General features: G+C 40.8%; 1 protein-coding gene across 2 annotated transcripts in view; it reads left to right on the forward strand.

The window, feature by feature from the left end:
• KCTD20 (potassium channel tetramerization domain containing 20) overlaps positions 1-25172 on the forward strand; it is a 65506-nt gene extending 40334 nt beyond the window's left edge. The window contains exons 3-8 of one of the 2 annotated variants that reach the window (XM_072641934.1): positions 2412-2685; positions 14879-14981; positions 15307-15427; positions 18308-18505; positions 22245-22355; positions 24019-25172. In XM_072641934.1, the coding sequence (XP_072498035.1) occupies positions 2412-2685; positions 14879-14981; positions 15307-15427; positions 18308-18505; positions 22245-22355; positions 24019-24311 (1100 nt within the window). In that variant the 3' untranslated portion in view covers positions 24312-25172. The remainder of the gene's footprint in view (positions 1-2411; positions 2686-14878; positions 14982-15306; positions 15428-18307; positions 18506-22244; positions 22356-24018) is intronic. The other variant, XM_072641935.1, reaches the window with a different exon arrangement.
• Positions 25173-26389: the final 1217 nt, after the last annotated feature.

Raw genomic sequence — 26389 nt, forward strand, 5'->3', positions numbered from 1 at the left:
GAGCATTTAGACATATTTGATCCTTACAACAATCCCATGAAATAGGTAAATATAAGAGGCATTATTATCCTCTTTTACAGATGAGGAAGTGGAAGTAGTTATGTAATAGAGCCACTTAGTGATGGATGAGAGACTAGAATCAAGCTCTCTCACTCCCATTTGGGTGTTCTTTCTACCAGATCATCCTCCTTAAAATAGAGTCCATCCATTAGTAGCAGGAAGAGACAGTGTGGTTACATTAAAAGAACACTGGATTTAGAGTCTGAGGACCTAGGTTCAGATCTTACCTCTGACCTTTACTGCGCCCCTAGGCAAGTCCCTTAACCTCTCTGGGCCTCAATTTCCTCAATTGTAAAAATAAAGTTAGACTAAATGACTACAACTTTAAGTCTGTTGTTAAGGTCTGGGAACCATAATAAGGTACCCCAAAATACTGACATGCTGGGTCCTGCCGAATGAACTCTACTCAAGACTTCTTCTGGCCAAAGTAAAAGAAAATTTAATAAAGGTTCGCCATGTTGGGTTGACTCTTAAGGAGCCTAAGCATTTGTGACGCTTGTGTTGACAAGTGGGTCAGATAGAAGCTCAGCTAGACAGTCAGAGCTGGATTGAATCTGAACACCTTCATGGAGGCGAGATGGAACTTATATACGGAAAGATTGTGAGAAAGATCTAGAGGTGGTCTAGCAGTCTGGGAGGACAATCTAAGGAGAGTGTTGTTGAGGCTGAGGTAAATAGTGATGTAATCAAGGGTGGGAAACAGCTGGAGGCAATTGGGAGGTATCAGACAATGGAGGGCTTGAGTGGGAAGCAAGTGGGGCAATCCCGAGGTAACAGACAATGGAAGGCCAGGCTAGGTTAAGGGTAACAGATTTGAGTATGATGTGAGAAATGGGAAGATTCAAGGGGAATTCAAGGTTCCCAGAGTCTGCACCCCATCACTATGCGCTTGAGGTGGTATTCAGAATCCTAGTTATTTCTTGCTTGCAGTATTTGTATGATTTTATATTATGTTGTGTTATGTATTATATTATGTCATGTCATATCAAGTTGTATTATATCATACTATATATCATATCTTGTCATATTACATGTAACATCACGTCATGCATTATATTAATCATTTTTATCATATATTGTCATATCCTGTTATATCATTTCATGTAGCCTATCTTCATTTGTCCACATATACATCATATTGTATTATGTCATATTATATTTTCACATACTATGTTATACCTTGCCTACTTAGGTTATTGTATTAATTTAAAAATGTATCATATTTCTATTATATCCTATCTTGCATGTATAGATTATTATATTAACTTAAAATATATTATCATATCATATACCTGGAATATTTTATTAACTCAAATACGTACTGTTGTCCTCACAACAACCCTCCAAAGTAAGTAGTATAATTATAATCTCCATTTTATAGATATAGAATTCAGGATTGGTAGAAAAGTTAAGCTCAGACTCAGGAGAAAAATACTGCTGTGTAGCTGGTGATATCATAGACCATTTTCATTTCTAGCATTTTTCTCTGAGCATTTCTTTAAGAAAAAAAAGAAGGAAATATATCAGATTGCTCACTGTCTCAAAGAGGTGGGAGGTGAGGAAGGGAGAGAGAAAATTTGGAAATCAAAAGTTTTTAAAAATGAATGTTAAAAATTTTACAGGTAACTAGAGAAAAATCAAACATTATTTTCAAAAAATGGAAGGAAAAGTGATTTGAGGGTAACTAGTGTCACTATCCTGCTTAGAGAATAGTTGCACAGTAGGTATGGCTTCTTACTACCCGAAAGAAGTTTTGCTCCTATATAGAAAGTTGGGGTGATAATGCCTGCAATTCCTTAACTCCTGCCCAATCCTGGAAAGCATTCTCATCTATAGGTCTCTGTTCTGGGGACCAGAGAAACCAAGAGATTGTATTTTCTTCTATTTTTTTAATTTGCTACATACCAAGAACACTTCCTTTAGAGAACACCTTGAAACTTTCCTGGGTTTTGTTGTTGTCTTATTTTGTTTTGTTTTTTTGAGACTAGGTCTCCCTGTCTCACCCAGGTTAGATGAGCAGCAGCTGCTCACAGGCCTTAGCCTACTGCTGCTAGATGCAGAAGATTTCCAATCTGGGCCACCAGTTCATCTCTCCTCAGGCATCCTGGTGGTTTCCCTCTCCTCCTTCCCCAATCCTGAGGGGACTCCCCGTCTTAGTATCAGACTGAATGTGGACAAATGATGGACTTTGGCCCTCTTGCCGTTCAGAACTGAGCTCAAGTGATCCACCAGCCTCAGTCTCCCCTGGAGCTGCACCATCACACTTGGCCAAAACTTTAGGTCTAATTCCTAGAGCAAGGTTCTTCTTCTTAGACTTTTGTTCTTACAGTTTATTTTCGGTTTGTTTGTAGATCTGTTACTCGATTACACCTCTCAGCTGGCCAATCATCAGGTCCCCAACGTCCCAGCCCTTCCTGAAGACATCAAAGGCACTTGCTTTCAAACTGGAAATAAAAGGAGCCATGAGCCCTTTGCTGCTCCAGAACGATTTGGAAATAGCAGTTTGGGCTTCAGCTGTAACTCATATCCCCATGCTCCAGAGAAGGTGACTCTCCTTGTAGACGGCACTCGTTTTGTGGTCAATCCACAGATATTCACTGCTCATCCGGACACCATGTTGGGAAGGTAACAGGTTCCCTACGAGTTCACTCTGTTCTTTAGAGTGGGAAGAATGATTATGGCCAGAGTTATGCTGAAGCCAGCTCAAACCACAACCAATGGCTAAATTCAGTTAGCATTTACACCTCACAAGTCCAGAAGTAATACAAATCAGGGCTTGATTTATTGTATTATTTTCTAGACTTTAAGAAAGTAATGGAGAAAGTGTTAATAATGTAGATTAAACTTAGAGGTATGTTGATATACCTGGTTGTTAAACATTTACTAGCACACCCTTGGTTGTAGCTATTATTTAATCTGCCCATAGAAATACCTACACGCTTCCCTGTCTAAAGAGACTAGAAAAAAAATGACACCAGTCTTTGTGAAAAGTTATTTATCTTTCCATAACAGAAGACAGACAGAGCTCTATGTATACAGTCATAAGGTTTTTTTTTTTGTTTCATTACGCAAAACCTGTGTCACTGAATAAATTCCCTAAAAGGAAAACAAAGTACAACTATAGTGGTAGGAGGTAGTCCAGGAACACTATAGCTTATTGTCTAACCCCCTCCAGGCTCTTCTTCAATAAGGTATCTGATCATCATGGGATCATACATAGATTTAGTGCTGAAAGAGAACTTAGCAGGCATCTTGTCTAACCCCTTTGCTTTACACATGAAAACTGGAACCTAGAGAGGTTAAGTTATTTAAAGTTAAGTAAAATGATCTATCCAAGATCACGTAGCAAGTTAGGGATAATGCCAAGATTCAAACTCAGCGCTAATTCCAGCACTTCTCCCACCACCTTTCACTGCCTCCCATGTTTAGTTGCTCCTGGTCTGTTTGAACTACTTGTAAATCAAAGGTAGTGAGCTTGTCTGTGGTCCAATGCTCTCCATAAGAGGATGTGCAAGGGAGAGATCATCCCTGAGCTCTGTGGGAAAGGTGCTGGAATAACCAAGGGTAGTATGTGACTTCATGCTGTTAAACAAAAGAAGGGAAGTGAAGCAGATGTCCTGCCTCTGAGAAGTCAACAGTGATTTACTGAGCTCTTACTATGTGCCAGGTGCTTTGCCAAGCATTGGTGATACTTAGAAAGGCAAAAACAGTCCCTTCTCTCAAGGAGCTTACAATCTAAGATGGAGAGACCACATACAAACAACTGTGTACAAGTAAGATTTATACAGGATAAATTGGAGATGTTTTCAGGGGCAAGGCACTGGTATTCAAGAAGACTGAGAAAGTCTTCTAGCGGAAGGTGGGATTTTAGCTAAGAACTAAAGGGAGCCAGGGAAAATACAAGACTGAGACAAGGAGGGAGAAAAGACAGTGCAAACACCCAGAGTGGGGAGTCAGAGGGTCTTGTTTGAGGAAAAGGCAGGAGGCCATTGTCACTGAATCCCAGAAGACATGAAGCAGAGTAAGGCATAAGAAGACTGGAAAGATAGGAAGGGCTTTAAAAGCCAACCAAAGGATTTTTGATTCTAGGGAACCACTGAAGTTCATTGAGTAGGGTAGCATCATGATCAAGGCTGCTCATTAGGAAACTCACTTTGATGGTTGAGTGGAGGATGGACAGCAGTAGGGCAGGCAGACCAACCACCAGGCTATGGCAGTTGTCCAGGCGTGAAGTGAGGAGGGTACCTGGGTAGTGGCAGTGGTAGAGGAGAGAAGGGGGTATATGGGAGAGATGTTAACTTGGGTAGCATTGACAGAACTTGGCAATAGTTTGGATCTGGAGGTGAGAGACAGTGAGGAGTTGAGGATGACACCGAGGTTGCGAGCCTGGATAGCTGTGAAGATGGTGGTGCCTTTCTTAGTTACAAGGAAGTTAGGAAAAGGGAAGGGTGGGTTGGAAGAGGAAGAGAGGGAGGGAGGAAGATGAGTTTAATTTGGGACATTGAGTATGAGATATCCAATAGGCAGCTGGACCCATGATATTAGAAGTCTGCAGAGCAGTTAAGGCTGCAAGTAGATTTGAAAATCGGCATAGATGCGGATGTAACTGAATTCACGGGAATTGAAGAAATCACCAAGTGAAATAGGATCAAATGAAAAGAGATTAAACAGTTAAGGGATTTGTCTGGGGTCACATAAGCAGTTAGTGATAATGTCAACATTCAAACCCAGACCCTCTGACTGCAACTCCAGAATTTCTCCCACTATCCCTCACTGCCTCCCATGATTTGTTGCTTCTGACCTTAGTATGAACTACCTGTCTTTTGGAGGTGGCAAACTTGTCTAGTCCAGCAAGGAGGATGCACAAGAAAGAGATCCATGAACTCTGTGTGGGAAAGGTGCTGAAATAACCAATGTGGGACTTAGCTTTGTACTCTCTTGGTTCGACTTGAGAAAGACAGAGACAGAGAGAAGCAGAGAGATAGAAAGAGACAAAGATAGAGAGATAAAGACAAAGACAGAGAGTCAGTGGGGGGAGGTGGGAGGGAGAGAAAGAAATGCCCTATATACAACACAAACCAAGGAAAGCTTCCTATGAAATTCCTAGAATGTCATTTGACCTGAATGAAATGACAAAGAAAATGAATCAACCTGAATGAAATGACAAAGATGAGATTGCACTTTCTGAGAGAGCCCTGTGATTTCCAAATAAATGATCACATTTTAATCTAGAGAAAAGATCAGCTTTTTAGGGAGGTTATATTTAGGGAGGGAAGGCCACTGCTTCTCAGCATTAGTCGTTCTCCTCTGTCATTTTCTAAACTCATCTTTACTGCCAAGTTATATGAAATTGAGTTTCTACCACCTGCTGTTTCTTGGCTTCTTTTAGAGTTCCCTTAATTATCTGTCATCAATAAGCCACATGCTATTTTTCCCTTTAAAGAACATTTCCCCATAGACTTGTCCCCTTCCCTGTTCGCTCCCTTGCAGTACGTTTTTTTACTTTAAAAATTTTACGTTTGTACGGCACATTTTTTCTCAAATATACCTTCTCACCTTACTTCTTGAAGAAATAATTTTCTCTCTTTTTACTAACAGCTTCCTCTTTGCTACATTCTTTGGCTAACTGGAAAAACATGGTTTAAAAAATGTTCCCAATTCCTGCCTTGTCTGTGTCTCCCTTAGAACTGTTTTCTGTCATAGTCGTAGTTTGGGATCTGGTTAACTTTGATGGTTAGAGCGCCATGCTTTAGTCTAGGGCAGGAGTGGTCAGACCTGTGGTCTGGGAACATATTTAATATATCGATAACTGTATTTAATATAATTAGTTTTCTTTGTAATTCTATGTATTTTATGCATTAAAAGACATATATTCAGAAGCAGTTCATAGGCTTTCCCAACTGCCAAAGTAGTCTAAGACACAAAAAACCTAAGAACTATAACAAAGCATTAGAAGATTTCGTGCTAAAGACCTGAATTATTTTGAAGCAACAGGTCTGTTATTTAGATTCGTGGTGTTAAACTCAAAAAGGCTTTTGAGAATTTGAGTCTAAGTTGGACCATTTCATTTTCAATATCCCTTTTTTCCATGTGTTTCATAATTAGATATAATTCTTAGACTTTGAAAAAAAGAAAGTTTAGTGCTAGAAGGAAATGTATAGATTGTCTGATTTAGTGCTTTAAGTTTACAAATGAATTAACAGATCCAGAGGGAAGAAGTAATTTGCCAAAACCCACATAGTTAATCCATATCAGAGCCAGGATTAGAACAGAGGTCTTCACATTCTGTATACTTTTTGTTTATAACATGTTGCAACCACAGGTGATAATCCCAGTCCCGGCCAGTGGCCTTATAAATAAACGAGTGCCTTTGGTCACAAGAATTGAGTAATGACGTGGCTAGTGCAGCTTTGATTCATTTCCATGATTAGAAAAACAACTTACAAGTGTGTGTCCCCAATGGGGAGGAAGGGGTTTTATCTTCTTGTATAATCACAGCACATTTATATTATATTAATGTTATTATACACAGTGTCCCAAAAGTTTATCTTATATTTAAAACTACAGGTGGTCCCTTTAATGTGATTATACAGGATGTCTCACAAATCTTAATGAATGATGCAATTAAAGCTTAACTTTAATAGCTAAACTATTATTGGGTCTCTATGTTTCATCTAAGCTTTGTGTCTCCTCTATCAGATAACATAATAGGCGACTGATAAAAAAAATTTTTTGGAAACTGAACCCTCTCATTTAACTTTTTGGTTTTATTAAATGAACCAATTTGAACATAGAGCAAATGTAAATGTTTCTTCAAACTTTTGAACCAGAACAAGCCTAGAATATAAAAATATTTCTTTAGGTTCCAGTTCCTGCCCTTCCTCAGTCTTGGCCAAAATGTGTTCTTTATTGGTGCAGTGCATACCACAATGCATTCCAACTGTTTTAAACATATGAGCTAGTGAAAGTACTACCAAGGCAGATGATCTAGGCAAACTGTTGATGGTAAGGTCCTCATGTGAATGTGACTTCTACCAGTTGCAATGTGAGTCTATGACTGGATTAGACCTAGGTGAAAAGGAGAATGAAGTCTGTTGGTAAAATGGTTGGTTGGCTTGATGGGTTAGAATCCTTTTGTTGGGGATGTGATGGTCCTGAGTTTTTTCCTCCTTTAGATTGTGAACTCTTTGAGGGCAGAAACTGACTTTTACCTCTTTTTGTATCCCCAGTCCTTAGCATAGTGCCTGGCACATAGTAGGCACTTAAGAAATATTGATTGATTGATTCCACCGTGGGCCAGTTAGTTTCTTTACTGAGCTGGGGCCACAAATTTTACCCATAACTCTAGCCAACTGAGTTACCAAAGACTAGGTAGGATTATATAGTAGGAAGAATGTTGGTTCTTTTTTTTTTTATTCTTTAATTTATTTATTTAAGTTTTCAACATTCATTTCCACAAAATTTTTGGTTCCAAATTTTCTTCCCATTTCTCCCCCCCCAAAACTCCAAGCATTCTAATTGCCCCTATCACCAATCTGCCCTCCCTTCTAACATCCCTCCCTTCCCTTATCCCCATCTTCTCTTTTTGCCCTGTAGGACAAGATAACTTTCTATACCCCATTACCAGTATTTCTTATTTCCTAGTTGCAAGAACAATACTCAACAGTTGTTCCTAAAACTTTGAGTTTCAAATTCTCTTCCTACCTCCCTCCCCACCCATTCCCTTTGGGAAGGTAAGCAATTCAATATAGGCCATATCTGTGAAGCTTTGCAAATGACTTTCAAATAGTTGTGTTGTCTAAGACTAACTATATTTCCCTCCATCCTATCCTGACCCCCATTGCTTCTATTCTTTCTTTTGATCCTGTCCCTCCCCAAGAGTGTTGACTTGAAATTGCTCCCTCCTCCCATTGCCCTCCCTTCCATCATCCACCCTACCCTGCTTATCCCCTTCTCCCCCACTTTCCTGTATTGTAAGATAGGTTTTCATACCAAAATGAGTGTGCATTTTATTCCTTCCTTTAGTGGAATGTGATGAGAGTAAACTTCATGTTTTTCTCTCACCTCTCCTCTTTATTCCTCCGCTAATAAGTCTTTTGCTTGCCTCTTTTATGAGAGATAATTTGCCCCATTCCATTTCTCCCTTTCTCCTCCCAATATATTTCTCTCTCCCCCCTTAATTTCAATTTTTTAATGATATGATCCCATCCTATTCAATTCACCCTGGCTGTGTGTGTGTGTGTGTGTGTGTGTGTGTGTGTGTGTGTGTGTGTGTGTGTGTAATCCTACCAACTACCCAAATCTGAAAAGTTTCAAGAGTTACAAATATTGTCTTTCCATGTAGGAATGTAAACAGTTCAACTTTAGTAAGTCCCTTGTGACTTCTCTTTGCTGTTTACCTTTTCCTGCTTCTCTTCATTCTTGTGTTTGAAAGTCAGATTTTCTTTTCAGCTCTGATCTTTTCATCAAGAATGCTTGAAAGTCCTCTATTTCTTTGAAAGACCATTTTTTCCCCTGAAGTATTATACTCAGTTTTGCTGGGTAAGTGATTCATGGTTTTAGTCCTAGTTCCTTTGACTTCTGGAATAGCATATTCTATGCCCTTCAATCCCTTAATGTAGAAGCTGCTAGATCTTGTGTTATCCTGATTGTATTTCCACAATACTTGAATTGTTTCTTTCTAGCTGCTTGCCATATTTTCTCCTTGACCAGGGAACTCTGGAATTTGGCCACAATGTTCCTAGGAGTTTCTCTTTTTGGATCTCTTTCAGGAGGTGAACAGTGGATTCTTTCAATATTTATTTTGCCCCCTGGTTCTAGAATCTCAGGGCAGTTTTCCTTGATAATTTCATGAAACATGATGTCTAGGCTCTTTTTTTGATCATGGCTTTCAGGTAGTCCCACAATTTTTAAATTGTCTCTCCTGGATCTATTTTGCAAGTCAGTTGTTTTTCCAATGAGATATTTCACATTATCTTCCATTTTTTCATTCTTTTGGTTTTGTTTTGCGATTTCTTGGTTTCTCATAAAGTCATTAGCCTCCATCTGTTCCATCCTAATTTTGAAAGAACTATTTTCTTCAGTGAGCTTTTGGACCTCTTTTTCCATTTGGCTAATTCTGCTTTTGAAAGCATTCTTCTCCTCATTGGCTTTTTGAACCTCTTTTGCCAATTGAGTTAGCCTATTTTTCAAGGTGTTATTTTCTTCAGCATTTTTAGCAGGGTGTTGACCTACTTTTTATGCTTTTCTTGCATGTCTCTCATTTCTCTTCCCAGTTTTTCCTCCACCTCTCTAATTGATTTTCAAAATCCTTTTTGAGCTCTTCCATGGCCTGAGTCCATTGAATATTTATTTTGCCTGTTTGGGGTACAGAAGCCTTGACTTCTATGTCTTTCCCTGATGGTAAGCATTGTTCTTCCTCATCTGAAAGGATGGGAGGCGATATCTGTTCACCAAGAAAGTAACCTGCTATGGTCTTATTTTTTTTCCTCTTTTTTGGGCATTTTCCCAACAACTTACTTGACTTTTGGGTCCTTTGTCAAGAGTAGGGTATACTCTGGGGATCTGTAAGATCTCAGTTCCTCCAAGGTGGCACAATCAAGCATGTACACTGGTCTGGGAGTTGGAAGAGATTTTTGTGCCCAGAATCTTAGCATTTACCTCTCCACAGCCAACTGGTCTCCAGTTCCACCAAGTCAGCACTGGGGACTGATTTTCAGACAAGCTGGATGGGCAGGGCCGCCATTCAGTGAGAGACAAGGACCAGCTCCCTCAGGGCCTCTACATAGGGCTGAGATAATATTCAGCTCCTCAGTGCCCCCAGGGCTTTTTATGCTCCAACAATGGATGCAGGCAGCCTGGGTGACTATACAGGCTGCCATGGGAACTGCTGCCACCTGCCTGATGCCTCTGCCACTACTGCCTGAGGCCAGAGCTATGGGAAGGGGGGGTCAGGTTGTTGCAGGACTTGAATTCTTCTCCCTTCCTGGCCAGCTGAAAAAACCCTGTCACTGACTTTTGGTGCCTGTGGGTTGAGGAATCTGCAAACCTGCAGCTACTGGGACTGGGGATTCCTCGACTGGAGATTCTGCCCCCAAGGGCTGTTTGTGAGCCATGCCCTGCTTGGCCAAGGCTCCAGTGCAACCAACGTTTCCCAGTAGGCCTTTCAGGTCACCCTGGGCTGGAAATCTCCTCCACTCTGTTGTTCTCCACTTCTGCTGCTCCAGAATTTGTTGAGAGTCCCTCTCTACAGGTATTTTATGGGCTGTGTGGGGAGAGCCTGCCTTTGTGTGTCTTTCTACTCTGCCATGTTGGCTCTGCCCAACCTGACTTCTTATTCTGGCTCTACCACTTACTAGGAGTGTGACCTTGGAAAAAGGCATATCTCTCTTGTCTTAATCCAAGTTTCCTTATCTGTGAATGAAGGCACTAGAACTTATGAACACTTTCAGCTTGAAAATTCCGTAATTCTGTGATTCTAAGAGTAGAGATGGGTTCATAAAAACTCTTCTTATTTAAAAAAAATGGCTCAGAGCTCATGTCCTGCATGATCAAGGGAGTTATCTTCCTATAAACAGCTCACATCTCTCTGGAACATGTTATTTATAACTGACCCATTCTGTGTGCAAAGCATTGTGCCCTGCTCAGGGCGACAGAATGATTAGATGTTATTGTAGTTTTCTGGGAGCATATAGTCTAACAGAGTGCTATAAGTCTGAGGGAAAAGGTCTTTACCCACCAGCCAATCAGGAAGAATTTCATTGGCGGAGGTGGCATTTTGATTGGGCTTTAAAAAATGGTGAAGAAGTCACTAGGCAAGAATAAATTCATGAAAAAAAATAAACCATTTATTGAGTGCTTACTACGTATCAAGCCCTGTGCTGAATGCTAGGATGCGGGGAAGGGCAAAATACAAAACTGAGATAACCTCTGCCCTCATGGATCTTGTGTTCTAATGGAGCATTTGCTCTGAAGCTCCACTCCCACTGGCCCACTGAGTTCTGCTTCTTCTCCCTTTGGGGTTTTATGAGACCTTTAGGTTTTGGGAAGGTGATGCACCAGTATGCTCCCTCCATCGTTCATCCATTGATATGGATTAGTCAGCCAGACTTAATTTATTTTTAGAAAAGGGCATTAACCAAGGTAGTTTAGTAAGAACAGTTGATATGAAACATTCCTCTCCAAAGTCTGACATTCTCCCACAAGTACCAGGAGAAAGTGAGTTCAGGTTTGGACCACATGTGGCAAAGGGGATAATTCACAGCTCGGTCCCTTTGCTGGAGTCCTTGAGGTTTTCCCCTTCGATGCAGTGTAATTGTCTGCTAGGCTCCTTGGAAACTTCTGAAGCTGCCTTTTTTGACTGTCTAGTTTGTCTAATGCAATGCAAACACTGCCATCCATGACTGACTTTTCTGGGATGCTGCTTAGGACGTTGATAAGTCTAAATCCTTTGACCTTTTGAAAATTGCAAGGTCATCCTCTAGTTGGGGGAAAGGGGAGAAATAGGAAGACTTAGACCTTAATCGTTACTCCGCAAGGCAATTCCTTCTCAATGACTTGGCTAGAGCTACTCTCTTCTCTAAGGAGCTAAAAATTAGAATATCCAGGTTCCAAACTTTGTCTTATTGTTTTAGAGAAGACACACAGGGCATGACTGAGTCCTTTTGGAGAACATTACTCCATTTTATCTAATGGCTTCCAGGGACTTCTTGAAGAGTATAGACAACTCAGCTTGTCTATACCTTTGATTGATTCAGTAGAGGTATTCTCATCTGGTTAAGCTGCTACTTTAGGTGGGGGAAGGGGACAGGATGATTGAATGAGTGATTCAGTCAAACATCATACTTACACTAATAAAAGGAGATAACACGTAGAGGGAAGTGGTGTTTTTGTTTGGGAAGTTATGGATATGTCAAGGAGAACCATAGAGGAGGTAAATGACACTATATTTGCAATAGCAAGGGCAATATTGATTTGAGGAACAGGTGGAAAGGATGATAAAGCAGATGGTGGGGAGATGACAGGAGTGGAATGAGAACTATGTCTGGGGCTGTCAAGATACAGAAGGCCATGTGGGTTTGCACTTACACACTTGTCAGTTAGGAGAGGATGGGCTTAGGTTAGGAATTCCAAAGCTCTCTGAGAGATAGAGGAAGGTTATTCCAGATATAGAAAACAGCCTCCATAAAGCACACAGTGCCTACTTGTGGGACAGGGGAGAGGGGAATTGTCCAATGGAATAGAGAGTGCATGAGAACAGTGATATGAGATAAGGCTGAAAAGGTAGGGATGAGGGGTCAGGTTGTTGCAGGACTTGAATTCTGGATAGAGGAGTCTGAACTTTACTTGGTAAGTTATATGGAACTATCGATTTTTTTGATCATAGGAATGACATTGTACATAAGCCCCTATACATGAGAATTTGAGGCAGCCAGGTTTTTAGGGGTCGCCATAGTGCACAGAATACCAGGCCTAGAGTAGGAAGGTTCATCTTCCTAAGTTCAAATCTAGCCTCAGACACTTACTAGCTGTGTGACCTTGGGCAAGTCACTTGACCCTGTTTGACTAGTTCTTCATCTGTAAAATGAGCTAGAGAAGGAAATGACAAACCACTCTAGTATCTTTGCCAAGAGAATCCCAAATGGGGTCACAAAAAGTCGGACAAGACTGAATGTGAACAGCAAATTTCATTGGCAGCTAGGTGGCAAGGTGGATAGCATGCTGGACCTGGAGTTGAGAAGATCTGAGTTCAAATTCAGCCTTAGACATACATGTGTATACATATACATGTGTGTGTGACCTAATTCCAAGACATGTGGAGATAGAAGCATTCTTTTGTGGGGCTGAGAGTTAAGTAAGTCGGAAGAATTGTATGGTCATTTTGTCAGAGGATCTGTCGGCAGGAATATTGGAATCCCTGAGGATTCTGGCCATGGATAAACAGAGAAGGAAGACCACAAACCAGCTACAAAATTCCTTGAAAAAAGCTGAAAATGCCCTGGGGACAATGTCTGGTGTTATTGACCATGCTAATGAGTATCTCAGCTGGAACCCATTCCCAAGGCATTCTTAGAAAACATCGAAGGGGGATGAGGTCCTGGTGTGCAGGGCAGTGATTTGGAAAGCATGTGATTCAGGGATCGTGTCTTCTGACCTTTGAAATGCAGCCTGCCCAGGCATGAATGCTAACAACTTGTAAAAATGAGATCACACCACTCCCTTCTACATTATTGGTGGAAGATGGCTCTAGTTCATAAATCAAGGGAAATGAGCAGATGGGACCAAGCCATCCTCTATATTTTGAGTTTGAGTCCCCAGCTCTCCTAGCCCATGCCTAGAAGTACGATGGAAAGAATAGAAATGAAGGACCAGAGTATGCTCGAGGTACCTAGGAAGAGTGTCCAGGCTTCCCTGCTGTTCCTGGATCTCCCTGAGAACATTCCAAGAGTGGGGCTGGTCCAAGTTCAGTTGTGCGATGGCTGGCCCCTTCCTGCCAAGTGGGTCTTCTGCTGACCTGCCCTGGCACTACCTGACCTGAAATTCTCACAGTTAAAGTTACTCTTTGGGGTTACCAAACCCCAAATTGGTAGCAGAGTTTCCAGAGGATCACCACTAAAATGTCCATGACAGGAGAGAAGGGGTCCTGGCCCCCTCCTTTTAACACAACAGCAACATAATAGAAAGAATAAATGACTTTGAGTTAATGGTTATTTTTATTCAGTCAATCATGTTTTTATATCTGACTCTGGGGTTTCCTTGGCAAAGATACTGAAGTGGTTTGCTATTTCCTTCTCTAGCTCATTTTAACAGGGGGAAGTGACTTGCCCAGGGTCACACAGTTAGTGTCTAAGGTTAGATTTGAACTCAGGAATATAAGTCTTCCTGACCCCAGCCTTGGCATTCTGTGCACTATGGCACCACCTAGCTGCCTTGGAGTTAGTGTACCCTGGATCCAAATCACAACTGTACTATTTACTGTCTGTATGACCATGAATAAATCATGTCACCTGTGTCTCAGTTTCCTCCTCCATAAAAATGAAAGAGTTGGACTTGCAGTTAGGCAGACCCAAGTTTACATCCTGCCTCACACGCTTCTTAGCTGTGTTTAACCTCTTCCTGCCTCAGTTTCCTCATCTGTAAAATGGGAATAATAATAGCACCCACCTCCCAGGGTTTTTGTGCAAATTACATGAGCCTTGTGCAAACTATAAAGCATTCTATAAATGCTGTCTGTTCTTGATCAGGGTGCTTTCTCTAGCTCTAAACCGAATGATCTTTTGAACACATTTGCTATTTGCCTCATTAGAAAAGCAGCGAACAGGACCCCCTAAAAAAAGACATGGGACAGGTAAATTTCAATGGATGTGGAAGGAAAAGACTAGGACCAGAAAGCAGTGCCTCAGCTGGGTTTGCTACAGAGCAGAGCCCAAGCTGCTGCACAGAGGCACAAGGCTTTTGTAGAATCAAGGACAGAGAAGGTAAACTTCACCTCCTGAAGAATGTCTCCAAGGTCCAACCCTGTGTGCCTATGCTGCTGCCTGGCCTGCCCCTGCACAGACTCATTCCCTTTGCCCCTCAACAGCTTATTGCTCCCTTCTTTCCCATAAGCCAGGCTCCTGAAACAATTAGCCATTGGCCCTGGTGTGTCATTTCCCCCAGTGGCCAGCAACTTCGTGGACCTCGACAGTTTCTTTTTCCTTGTTCTCTGGAAAACTGGCCCAGGAACCCTGTGGTATCAAGCTGGGGGAATGAATGAAGGAAGGAAGGAGTCCCCTTTGTGATGCTGGGGAAGTTAACAGTTAACACTGTTGTCTTTTAGGATGTTTGGTCCAGGAAGAGAATATAACTTTACCCGGCCCAATGAGAAAGGGGAGTTTGAGATTGCGGAAGGGATCAGTGCCACTGTGTTTCGAACAGTGCTGGTAAGGAGTGTGCCCTGTTCTTCCTTCCCAGAAACTGCTGGGTCAGAAACTAGGAGATTCTACTTCAGTGCATTCTGTAACCCTATAGGATTTCAGTTCAGGATTTACCTGCTTCGGCGTTTTTGTCCTCACTTTCTGCCCCCTTGGCCTGTGCGTCCCCTCTTCCCAAGTTCTGGGACCCGATTAAACAGCCTGGTTAGCAATTTTTCAACCTTATAAATCCATTGGGGGCATTACCTAATCTAAGGGTCATTTTGACATAACCAGGAGTGAATTGGAAAAAGGGATAATTTCTTATTTTCTGTGACCACATTTTTGTCTCCAGGATTATTACAAAACTGGAATCATTAACTGTCCTGATGGAATTTCCATCCCTGACCTTAGAGACACCTGTGATTATCTCTGCATTAACTTTGACTTCAACACCATCAAGTGTCAAGATCTGAGTAAGTACCAAAGAAATTAACGGCTAGCTAGGATTTATATAGGGCAGCTTGGTGGTGCAGTAGATAGAGTGCTGAGCCTGAAATCAGAAAGATTCATCTTCGCCAGTTCAAATCCAGCCTCAGACAGTTCCTAGCTGTGTGGCCCAGGGCAAGTCACTTAACCTCTATCTGCCTGTCTGGAAAATGAGCTGGAGGAGGAAACAGTAAACAACATCAGTATCTTTGCAAGAAAACCCCAAATGGAATCATGGAGTGTTGGACGTGACTGAAACGACTGAACAGTAACAACAATGGGCTGGGCTCTCAGCACTTTACCAATATTATCTAAATTTGATCCTCACAATAGCACTGGAAAGTAGGTTATGTTGTTATCCCCATTTTATGAAACCGATGCAGACAGAGGTGAAGTGACTTGTCTAGCATCGTATAGCTATAAGTGTCAGAGACTGGATTTGAGTAGTTGGATAAGTGGTTCCCAGAAGTTGGTATGTAAGGGTGTGCCAAGTGATCCTGGGGCTAGACTAAGGATGAACTCGGATCCTTTTAACTCCAGGCCCAGTGCTCTATCCGTTGCTTCATCTAGCTGCCCATAGAGATCATAAGCAGTAGAGTTGTGATTTGAATTCAGGTCTTCCAGATCCAACTCCAAGTCTATCCACTTCGCCACCTACTTACCTGCCAGTTACCAACTGAAGTTACCTTGTATTTGCTTGGAATGGATTGAGTCTTCCATATCAAACTCTGAACTAGAACCTGGATTGAAAACCATCTGCGATGGCAGATTCCCACTATAGTTTGTTTCTTCACTTGATGCAGATTATTGTGGGGAATTTGAATTAACAGGAGCCATGAAATTTGAAAACAGCAAATAAACACGTGACCTCATTTCTCTGGATTATCTAGCTGTAAAAAAAGAGGCAATTGATGCCTTGTATAAGGTGCTGCCAGGATTTGCCTAATAAATCTTTAATTAATTACATTAGAAATGAAAAATCCTTTGAGTGGTAGGAGAGAAGGGACTTAGAAGTTGAAATAGTTTGGGACAGAGCAGGGAGGGGGTCAGTTACATCATATATGAAGTTATTAATATGGTGGGAGCATACAATTAATTATAGGGAGAAAGGCCCCTGGAATTTTGACTTTTCTGTTGGGTTTGGCAACTGACCTAGAAAAGTCCCTTCATTTCTGCAGACCTCATTTGACTCTTCCCCTGGGTACTTTAACTCCCTGAAACCAATGTTGTTAACATTCTCTGAAGGAGACCACTAATCCAGAGGATGGTATGGAAGAATGTACCAGATGATTCTTAAGCTGGACTTGTATATCATATTGTATAGATTACTCCCACCATCTACTTTCTCCACGCATACTCATGTCCTGCTGAAAAGTGCTGGAGGAAGTCATGCAATCCTATTGGTGGGATCTGCTTTAATTTGTTACTCATCTCAGTTGGTCCTTTGATGTAGAAAGGCAGTCTCTTACTCTTACCCTAATTGTTCCTCTGCTTCATTCCCCACAACTATTCCAAATCTTCTCTCCTTTGGCCCCTTATACTCCTCCCAACCCTTTTTCTGTTAGCAAGTAGGTGGCATGGTGGGAAGCTTGCTGGATTTGGAATATGGAAGACTCCTGTTCCAGTCCAGTTTCAGACACCTCCTAGCTGTGTGATCTTGGGCAAGTCCCTTAACCGTTTTCTGCCTCAGTTTCCCTAACAGCAAAACAGGGAGAATAATAGCACTTTCCTCCCAAAGTTGTTGTAAGAATCAACAGAAATGAACCAACTAGTATTGTACAAATGCTACCTATTATTATTATCTATTCTTATTCAGACTGTCCCACCTTCCAATCCCATACAAAATCTGGCAACTAGATGGCATGGTAGATAGAGTACTGGACCTGAAAGCAGGAAGATCTGAGCTCAAATCTTGCCTCAGACAGTCACTAGCCATGTAATCCTGGGCAAGCCACTGAACTTCCCTTGGCCACAGTTTCTTCATCTATAAAATGGGGATAATAGTAGTAACTACCTCCCAGAGTTGCTGGGGGATAAATGAGATGATCTTTGTAAAGTACTTCGTATACTTTAAAGTACTGTATAAGTGCTGTTATTATTATTATTATTAGCAGAAGAAAATACTGAGAAAATAAAGGCTTTTGACCATGGATTCCCTCTTGCTGTCTCGGTAACTCAGAATCCCTTAACAGCACCCCTCCCCCATTCTCTCCTTCTCAACTGATAAAGTGACCCTTCTCCTTGCCAAGGGCAGCCCCTACATCCCTTCTTCTTCAGCCTCTGCTGGCAGATTGCCAGCACCATCTTCTCCCTTCTCTCTATAATCTTTAATCTCTTCCCTATTTGCTGACTTATTCCCTCCCTACTGCCTACAAACATGATCAGTCTCCCTCATCACTGCCAGACTCCTAGAAAAAGTTGTCTGTGCTCCTTGCCTCCTCTTCTCTCACTCACTTCTCAGCCCCTTCCAATAGGGGAGAAGGAGGAGGGGGAGAAGGACCACTACGTTTATGTAGCCCTTTAAAAAGATTTGCAAAATGGTTCCATGTGGATGATGGGTATCATATATTCTTTGCTTACCTTCTCAATGAATGGGGAGGGGCTAGACTTGGAAAAGAAAATTTTTAAAAATTAACAAATAAAAGGTTTGCAAAGTGCATCATATACATTGCTTATCTCATTTGTGAGAAAATAGCCTCCCTCTCTGAGGCAGGTGCCACTATCACTCCAAAAAATGAAGATAGTTCCTGTTCCACAGCCTGTTTCCCTCTAGAAATATGAGTAGTCAGTCAGTCAGTAAGCATTTAGAGCCTGTGCTCAGTGCTGGATTGTAAGAGAGGATTTGAACGTGCATTTTCTCCCCTCAGGTGCTTTGCTGCATGAGCTCTCCAATGATGGAGCTCACAAGCAGTTTGATCACTACCTCGAGGAGCTGATCTTGCCCATCATGGTGGGCAGTGCCAAGAAAGGGGAACGGGAGTGCCACATCGTTGTGCTGACTGACGAGGACTCTGTAGACTGGGATGAGGATCATCCTCCACCCATGGGGGAGGAATATTCTCAAAGTAGGAGCTCTGCATATATTTTTTCCACTTTAAATAATATTTTATTTTTTTCCTCCAATTACATGTGTAAATAATTTTTAACATTTGTTGTGGGGTCTTTTTTTGTAAGTTTGAGTTCCAAATTCTAGCTCTCCCTTCTTCTATTCCTCCCTCCCTGAAACTGTAAGTACTAGCAGGCATGCTGATTCAAATACTCAAGCCATGAAGTAAGCCAAATAATAATAAGAATATTCTAAGAATAAAAGTAATTTTGTTGTTGTTCAGTCATGTCTTTGTGACCCCATTTGGGGTTTTCTTGGCAAAGGTACTTGCCATTTCTCTCTCCAGCTTATTTTTTTCAGATGAGGAAACTGAGGCAAACAAGGTGAAGTGACTTGCTTGGGATCACACAGCTAGCAAGTATCTGAGGTCAGATTTGAACTCACAAAGATGAGTCTTCTTGACTCCTGACCCTGTACTCTTATCTACAGTACCACCTAGCACTTCTATAGTGCTTTTTAAAAAGGTTTGCAGAATGACTTTATATGTTTAATTGCTATCATATTCCCATTTCTTGCCTCCTCATTGGGTTGGGGATAGGCTGGAGGGAGAGTATATCAATAAAGAAAAAGTTTACAAAGTGCATTACATACATTATTTATCTCACTTGTGAGATAATAGCCTCACTCTGTGAGGCAGCTTCTCTTATCTTCTTTTCCACATGAGGAAAGTGAGGCTAAGAGAGGATAATTTGCCCAGAGTCACATAGTAAGATTCATGCCTTTCTGTCTAAATCTGATGCTCTAGCTACTGTGTTATCTAGGTGCAATATCATTTCTAATTGGTTATCCAACCTTTACTTAAATATGTCCAATGAGAAAGTGTTTACCATCTCCAGAGGGAACCCTCTCAGGGTTTTGTTGCCTTGAGGTAACTTTTACTGTTGGAAAATTTCTTATATTGTTTAGTTCAATTATCAAGTACTTACTGTGTACAGAACATCATATTAGGCTCTGAGAGAGATGCAGAATTTAGATATGCCAGTCCCTGCCTTTATATCTCATTGGGTGGCACTTCCCTGAGTAACTATAGTACAAAGGAATATATGAAAATGACATTCTGAAATGTAAGGAAAGTGCTATTTGAAGGCCAGAGCCTGGAGTAAAAGCTGATTTTTTCAACGGGTTGGATGTGCAGGGAGGGCTTCCTAGGAAAGATAGCAAGATACTAGAAGAATGATCTGAAATCTGCATTCCTGTAACCACCACCCAGGTCCCACTTCTGTTCTTCTGATGAGATCCACAGGAAAATCAATCTAATCTTTCCCTGTAGGAGGATAACTATGTTTCCCCTAAAACCTCTTTGGGCTAAAAATTCCCACTACTTTCAGCCATCCCTCATATGGCATGGTTTTAAGATCTTCAAACTTCCCTTGATCTCCCTCTCCTGGATGTCCTCTAGCCTGTCAGTGTTTCCATGGCACGTAATGCTCCAGGTGGAATCTCTTTTATCTGAATTTTATACTTGTATTTATCTATATTATATATTATAGATATTACACATCTATAATATATTAATATACAATAATATATAATATATTGTCAATATAATATATTATTTATATTAGATGTTTTAGATATCATATTATATATTATAGATATTGTCTATATTGTATGTTACATAAATTGTATTATCTCTTATTATACTTGCATTTATCTCATATTTATTTATGAAGTTGCATTTATTTTTAATAGGATCTTAGTTTTAGAACTCAAAGGTACGTCATTTAGTTCCACCCTCTTATTTTACAAATGAGCAAAATAAGGCTAGAGGTTATATTTTGTCCAGTCACATCAGGTAGTAAAGAGAAGAGCCAGGATTCCATCCTACTTTCTCTGACTCCAAATCCGGTGACCTCTCTGGTTCACCATCCTCCTTTTCCTTGTCAGTGCCTACTGTTGACTTAGCCTTGTTGTTAACTAAAAGCCCTGAGCATTTTTTCTATGAGCTGCTGTTGAACCAAGTTTCTCTCATCCCAACTGTAGCATTTTGCATTTCTCCCTCAGAGCCAGGAGAAGGCATTTGTGTACACTAGCCAAAGTTTGGAAAATTGGCCTCCTTTGTGTCTCTTCCCATCAGAAATGTTTCACCTTCACTGTAATGTGTGCAGCCTATTACAAAATAAATAGCAACGTGTTGCAGTGAGCAGAATTTTCTGGTCTTAAGATATGTGCATTTGCTAAAAGCATTCTATTGATCTAAATGATATGGGTCCCCTTGGTATAAATGTGCACTCCTCAAAGGATATCTCATAAAGAATAAACAAAAAACAGAGGCATACTTAGTTCATTGGATTTGTGAGTTCACTGGTGTTTTTATACACGCTGGTGTGTGCAAACTTCCACCATTGTAGAGTGTAGCTCATTCATTTCTTCTCATTCTGGACAATTCTCATCTAATTCCTTCCATTAATCCAACATATTAGACCAGGCTTTCCTTTAGGATTTTTAATATTCTGTGGAAAATCCCCCCAAGATATGAGAAGACTTCTACCCTACTCTTTTGCAGAGGTGAGGGACATACAGGGTTGGTGCATCATTCTTACTTTTTCCATGTATTGATTGGTCTTGCTCAGTTTTTTTCTATTCTTTTTCTTTAAAAAAAATACTATTTGTAGCAGAAAATTGGAATTGGAAAGAATTGATACCCATCCATTGGGAAATGGCTGAACAAGTTGTAGTATATGAATGTAATGGAATACTCTGTGCTTTAAGAAATGACACACAGGCAGATTTCAGAAAAACCTGGAAAGACTCACATGAATTGATTCAAAGTGAAGTAAGCAGAACCAGGAGAACAGTGTACACAGTAAAAACAACATTGTGTGAGGATCAGCTATGACTGACTTAGCTCTTCTCAGCAACACAGTGATCCAAGACAGTTCCAAAAGACTCATGATAGAAAACGCTATCCACATGCAGAGAAAGAACTATGGAGTCTGAATGCACACTCAAGTATATGATTTTCTCTATTTTTTTCACAGTTTTTTTCCCTTTTTTTCTGTTTCTTCTTATAAAACATGACTAATATGGAAATGTTTTACATGATTGCACATATGTAACCTACAACAAATTGCTTACTATTTGAGGGAGGAGGGAAGAAGAAAATTTGGAACTCAGAATTTTATTTAAAAATGAATGTCTAAAATTGTCATTACATGTAATTGGAAAAAATAAAATACTATTTAATAGAAAAATATTATTTGCTAAATAGGATGAGTCTCTGGGAAGTAGGAAGAAAGGAGCAGGTACTAGGAGGAATTATTTTCAAAAAACAAAAAATGTCAATAAGAATTTTAAGAAAAGATTCTGTGGGAATCGCTGAGACTATTTTTTTATCCCTTGCTACATGACAAGCTTCCCTCCTTTCCAGACATGTATAGCCTTTCTGTCTTCCATATCACTGTTGTTGTTGTTTAGTTGTGTCCAGCTAATTATATGCAAGTCATACTGGTAATATAATGCGGTCTGCTGATCCCTACCATCTGTCTTTTTCGTTGACTTTTGGGTCACCTGCCATTTCTCTGATTTGGAGATATGGTGTTTCATGATTCATGGCCATATAAAAAAACAGAGATCAAAGAGAGACCTGCCAGAGACCCGGTTCTCTAGAAGCTTACCCCCTAGTAGGAGCAGGGCAGGAGGGATGTCCCTGAAAGTCTCACTTTCCCCATGATTAACCCCTGGTTTTCTCTTTCTAGTTCTTTATAGCTCCAAGCTCTACAGATTCTTCAAATACATTGAGAATCGGGATGTTGCAAAAACCGTCTTGAAAGAACGGGGACTAAAAAATATCCGAATTGGTATTGAAGGTAAGCAAACCAAAGCTCTCTTGTGATTCTGACTTCAGGCTTCAGCCTCGTAAACACTCCCATGGACCTCAGAGAGGTCACACATAAAGGCATTTTCATAAATAATATTTTAATAAATTGTTTTGCTAAAATTTCCATTTTCCTTTTCCCCCAGTGTTTTTGTGCTTTGAAATAGCTTTGAAAATAGATTACTGCCTTCCCATAGTAATAATAGCTAATAGCATTAATGTAGCACCTGCAGGTTTGCAAAGCACTTTATAAAATGTTATCAGGAAAGAGGCAAGTGAATTTCTTCCATCTGGGCTAGAAGGTGATGACTGCATCTTACTGCCTTTGACCACTATGTATAGTACACACCTTCTCCCTCCCTTCCGCACTGTCTGGTTTGAGTTAGGTACAGTTTGTCTGCAGGAAATAAAGTTGTCATTCCCTTGCCAACTTCCTATTGGATACTGCAAGTCTGAGATATGCTGGGAGCTTCTCTAACTTGAAGGGTTTTTCTTTCCTTCCTTCCTTCCTTCCTTCCTTCCTTCCTTTCCTTCATGGTTTTGGGGTTTTGTTTTGATATTTTGCTCTGTTAGGGAGCCACTAGTTGGTGCAATGAACAGAGCACTGGACCTAGAGTCAAGCGCTGGGTTCAAATCCTGCCTCAGACACTTGCTGGCTGTGTGACCCAAGGCAAGTGATTGATTTAACCTCTGTCTTCCTCACTATAAAATGGGGAATAATAATAGCCCCTGCCTCCCAGAGTTGTTGTGAGGATTAAATGAGATAACCTTTTTAAAATATTTTGTAAACCTGTAAGCAATTAATGCTATTATTACTATTATTATTAATTATCATTATATCAAACTCAGCAATTGACAATGATGATAACTACTAAAACTGATGAAAGGATTCTCTTCCAATTCCATGGGAAGGGGCAGAATGATTTTTCCTGAATTATGTCATTCCTTAGTGTGATGAGATGAAAAGAGTACTGAATTTGAAAGTCAGGATAACTGGATTTGAATCTTGGCTCTGCCAGGAACTTAACTTTTTCAGCCTCATTCTCCTTCCCTGTAAATTGGGGATGATAACAATTGTACTACTTACCCCAGATGGGTTGGGGTTTTTTTTTTGAGCTTTAAAGCTGAAAAGGACCTCAGAGACCAGCGTCTAGTCCAACCCTTCATTTTGCAAATGAGGTAACTGAGGCCCAGAGAGATAAAGTGATTTACCCAGGGTCAGACAGGTGGTAAGTGGCAGAGCCAGAATTCAAACTCAGGTCCTTTGATTCAAGATCCAGCACTCTTTCCCGCCGCACTATCTTGGTACTTTAAAAAAATTGCTGTGTAAACTTTGAAAGCACTCTGTTTAAAATGTGAACTAGGAACAAGGCCTGTAGAGTATCTAGATGTTTTCACTGATAGAACATTCATTTAAGCAAGTAGTTTTGGCCTTCATTTCAAACCAAGTGACCTGAATCAGGAAGAGTGAGGAAAAGCATAGCGGTGGAGAAGGGATTACAAGAGAGTGATCTATGGTGCAGCCAGTTCAAAAACCATGCTTCCCGTGAGTCATGGTGGACACCAGGCAGTCTGAGGCAGAGCGTAAGGAGAGAGGATAGATGCCAGAGAGAGCAGTGGCCAAACCTATGAGGAATCCTACCTCTGTCTTTCAGGCTATCCCACTTGTAAGGAAAAAATTAAGAGGAGACCAGGTGGCCGATCCGAAGTCATATACAACTATGTGCAACGTCCATTTATCCAGATGTCTTGGGAAAAGGAGGAAGGAAAGAGCCGCCATGTCGATTTTCAGTGTGTCCGAAGCAAATCCCTCACCAACCTAGTGGCAGCTGAGGAAGATGTCTCTGAAGACCAGGAGGCCCTGATGCACCACCCTCCACAAGTGGATGAACTTGATCGGCTAAATGCTCCACTCTCTCAGATGGCCCCTAATGACTTCCCAGATTAGGTCCAGCCATTAATCCAACCACATCTCTAAGGTCCTTTTCTTCCTGGGATGCACTCAAGGTTTGTCTCACCCACAACAGGAGACACACTTTCTCCCTAACCCTTCCCTACATCACCAATAATATTAAGGTGTATTCTTTGAAACAAACTGATGCCCCTAAGAAGAAATGAATAATCAGATCTGGCCACTGAATCACCAGACATTCTTTACTGACTCCTGGGCACATGGGAAGCTCCTCAGGATTGGTGCTGTCCTGGAATAACTTGAGAAAGCTAAAAAGGAAGTTTAAAAAAATCTCATTTCCTTATATAGCAAAACACCTCCTGCTCCTCTTCCCATTCTTTTTACCCCCCTTTCCTTGCCAGGTATACACCCCATGTTTTTTGGCAGCTTCCTCAGTTGCAAGGGGACCAGACCACCATCCCATTTTGCTACATAGGTATCTGTGGAAGACTGTTAGAAGACTTCTAAAGAATGCACCCAAGATTCAGCTCATCTAGGAGGAATGAGGCCTTGTTTACATAAGAGTTGAGTTTTTCAGAAGAGAATCCTTCAAGAGCTTAAATTAAATTGTTTTAAAAAAAATTTTTTTAAATAGCACTAGTTTATCTTTTGGTATAAGTGACATAACAATAGGATTTATGGGGGCTTGAATTGATTGTGCAGGAATGAAACCATCCTGATAGTTCACTCATTCTCCAGTCAAGCTAGAAATTCAGGAATACCGAGTAAAGCCATCGCCTTTGCCCCCCAGTTCAGGGCTGTGCTGGGAATATGGCAGTAATGAATAGGGTCATGGCCGGAGGCTCTCAAAACATGGTCAGGAATTTCTTCTGAGGCCTCAGTTATTCAAATGAAAAATTTTAAGATGCCTTTGAGGTTTAGTACCAGGGATGAAGAAGGCCAGGATCTCAGGAATCAATAGATGTAGCCCCATCCTGGTGCTAGGTAAGGGAAAACAATCATGATTTGAACTCTGGCTTGAATTCTGCAACCTCATTCATGAATTTTAGATGACTCTCACTCCCACACCATCCAAAGCTCCATTCCAGCCCTCCCTCCTTAGAGATATGACTGAAATGGTCTTATTATGCAGATTCTATCCTATGGAACTTGGTGTGGGTGGGGAAGTAATAGCAAATTCAACCTGGGGAGTCTCTCACCTGTTCACTCAGGGTAATAGAAGATGCCAGGTGAGAAGAAAGTTTTAATGTTTGTTGTTTTTCCATACAAATGTCACATTCAGTGACTCAGGATGGAGAAAATTAGGTTGATTTTTTTTTTTATGTCAACTATATTAACCTCATGCTGACCCAGAGCCTACACTGTTCCCCTAAGTCCTCTGATGTGCAACTTAGACAATGGGTCTTGGATTATAATTGTGATCCAGGAGATAAGAGTAGGACACAATCCCTTGAGTAGATCTAGGTCCAGATTCATGCAAATAATGAATCTCCTGAAGTGAGTGCAGCATTCAAATTCATACCACCTATTTCCATTGGGCTGGAACCAATGACACCATTTTACCTAACTAGGTAAAATTTACATAACTTCTAGTAGTGTGAATTTGAATAGATGTGGCCATTCCAGGGGATTCTTTATTCACATTAACTGGGACCTGTTTGTGTCTTTTTGAATGACTTTGTAACTGGGAACCAAATTGGATTCCAGAGCCAAATATAGATGTCTAGGAGTTATCTTCTGTTGTGTATTATCTGACCTGTTCTTCTGACATTTCTTGCCTCAGTTCCATTGGTATAATCTGGTCCTCAGTTGACTATAGTTTTAGCCTTGCTTAGGCTCTTTCTAAATTGCACGTTACTTTGACATTTTAACCCATCAAACTCCTTTAAGACACTACAGGACAAGGTACTTTCCTCTAATTTGTGATGGTGACTCAGTTACTTTGTAATCCAAGCCAAGAAAACAATAGAAGAGACATTTTTAGCAGCTGTTGTCTCAGAGAAAAAAGAGTAACTCTTCTAGATCCCAGTGAGTTCCCAAGTTAGAAATACCCATACTATTTCTTGACACATTGTTATGGTGTCAAAATCCAAAATGTATGATATGATGTCTTC

The sequence above is a fragment of the Notamacropus eugenii genome, chromosome 2, assembly GCF_028372415.1.
Source record: "Notamacropus eugenii isolate mMacEug1 chromosome 2, mMacEug1.pri_v2, whole genome shotgun sequence".
Classification (NCBI taxonomy): Eukaryota; Metazoa; Chordata; class Mammalia; order Diprotodontia; family Macropodidae; genus Notamacropus; species Notamacropus eugenii.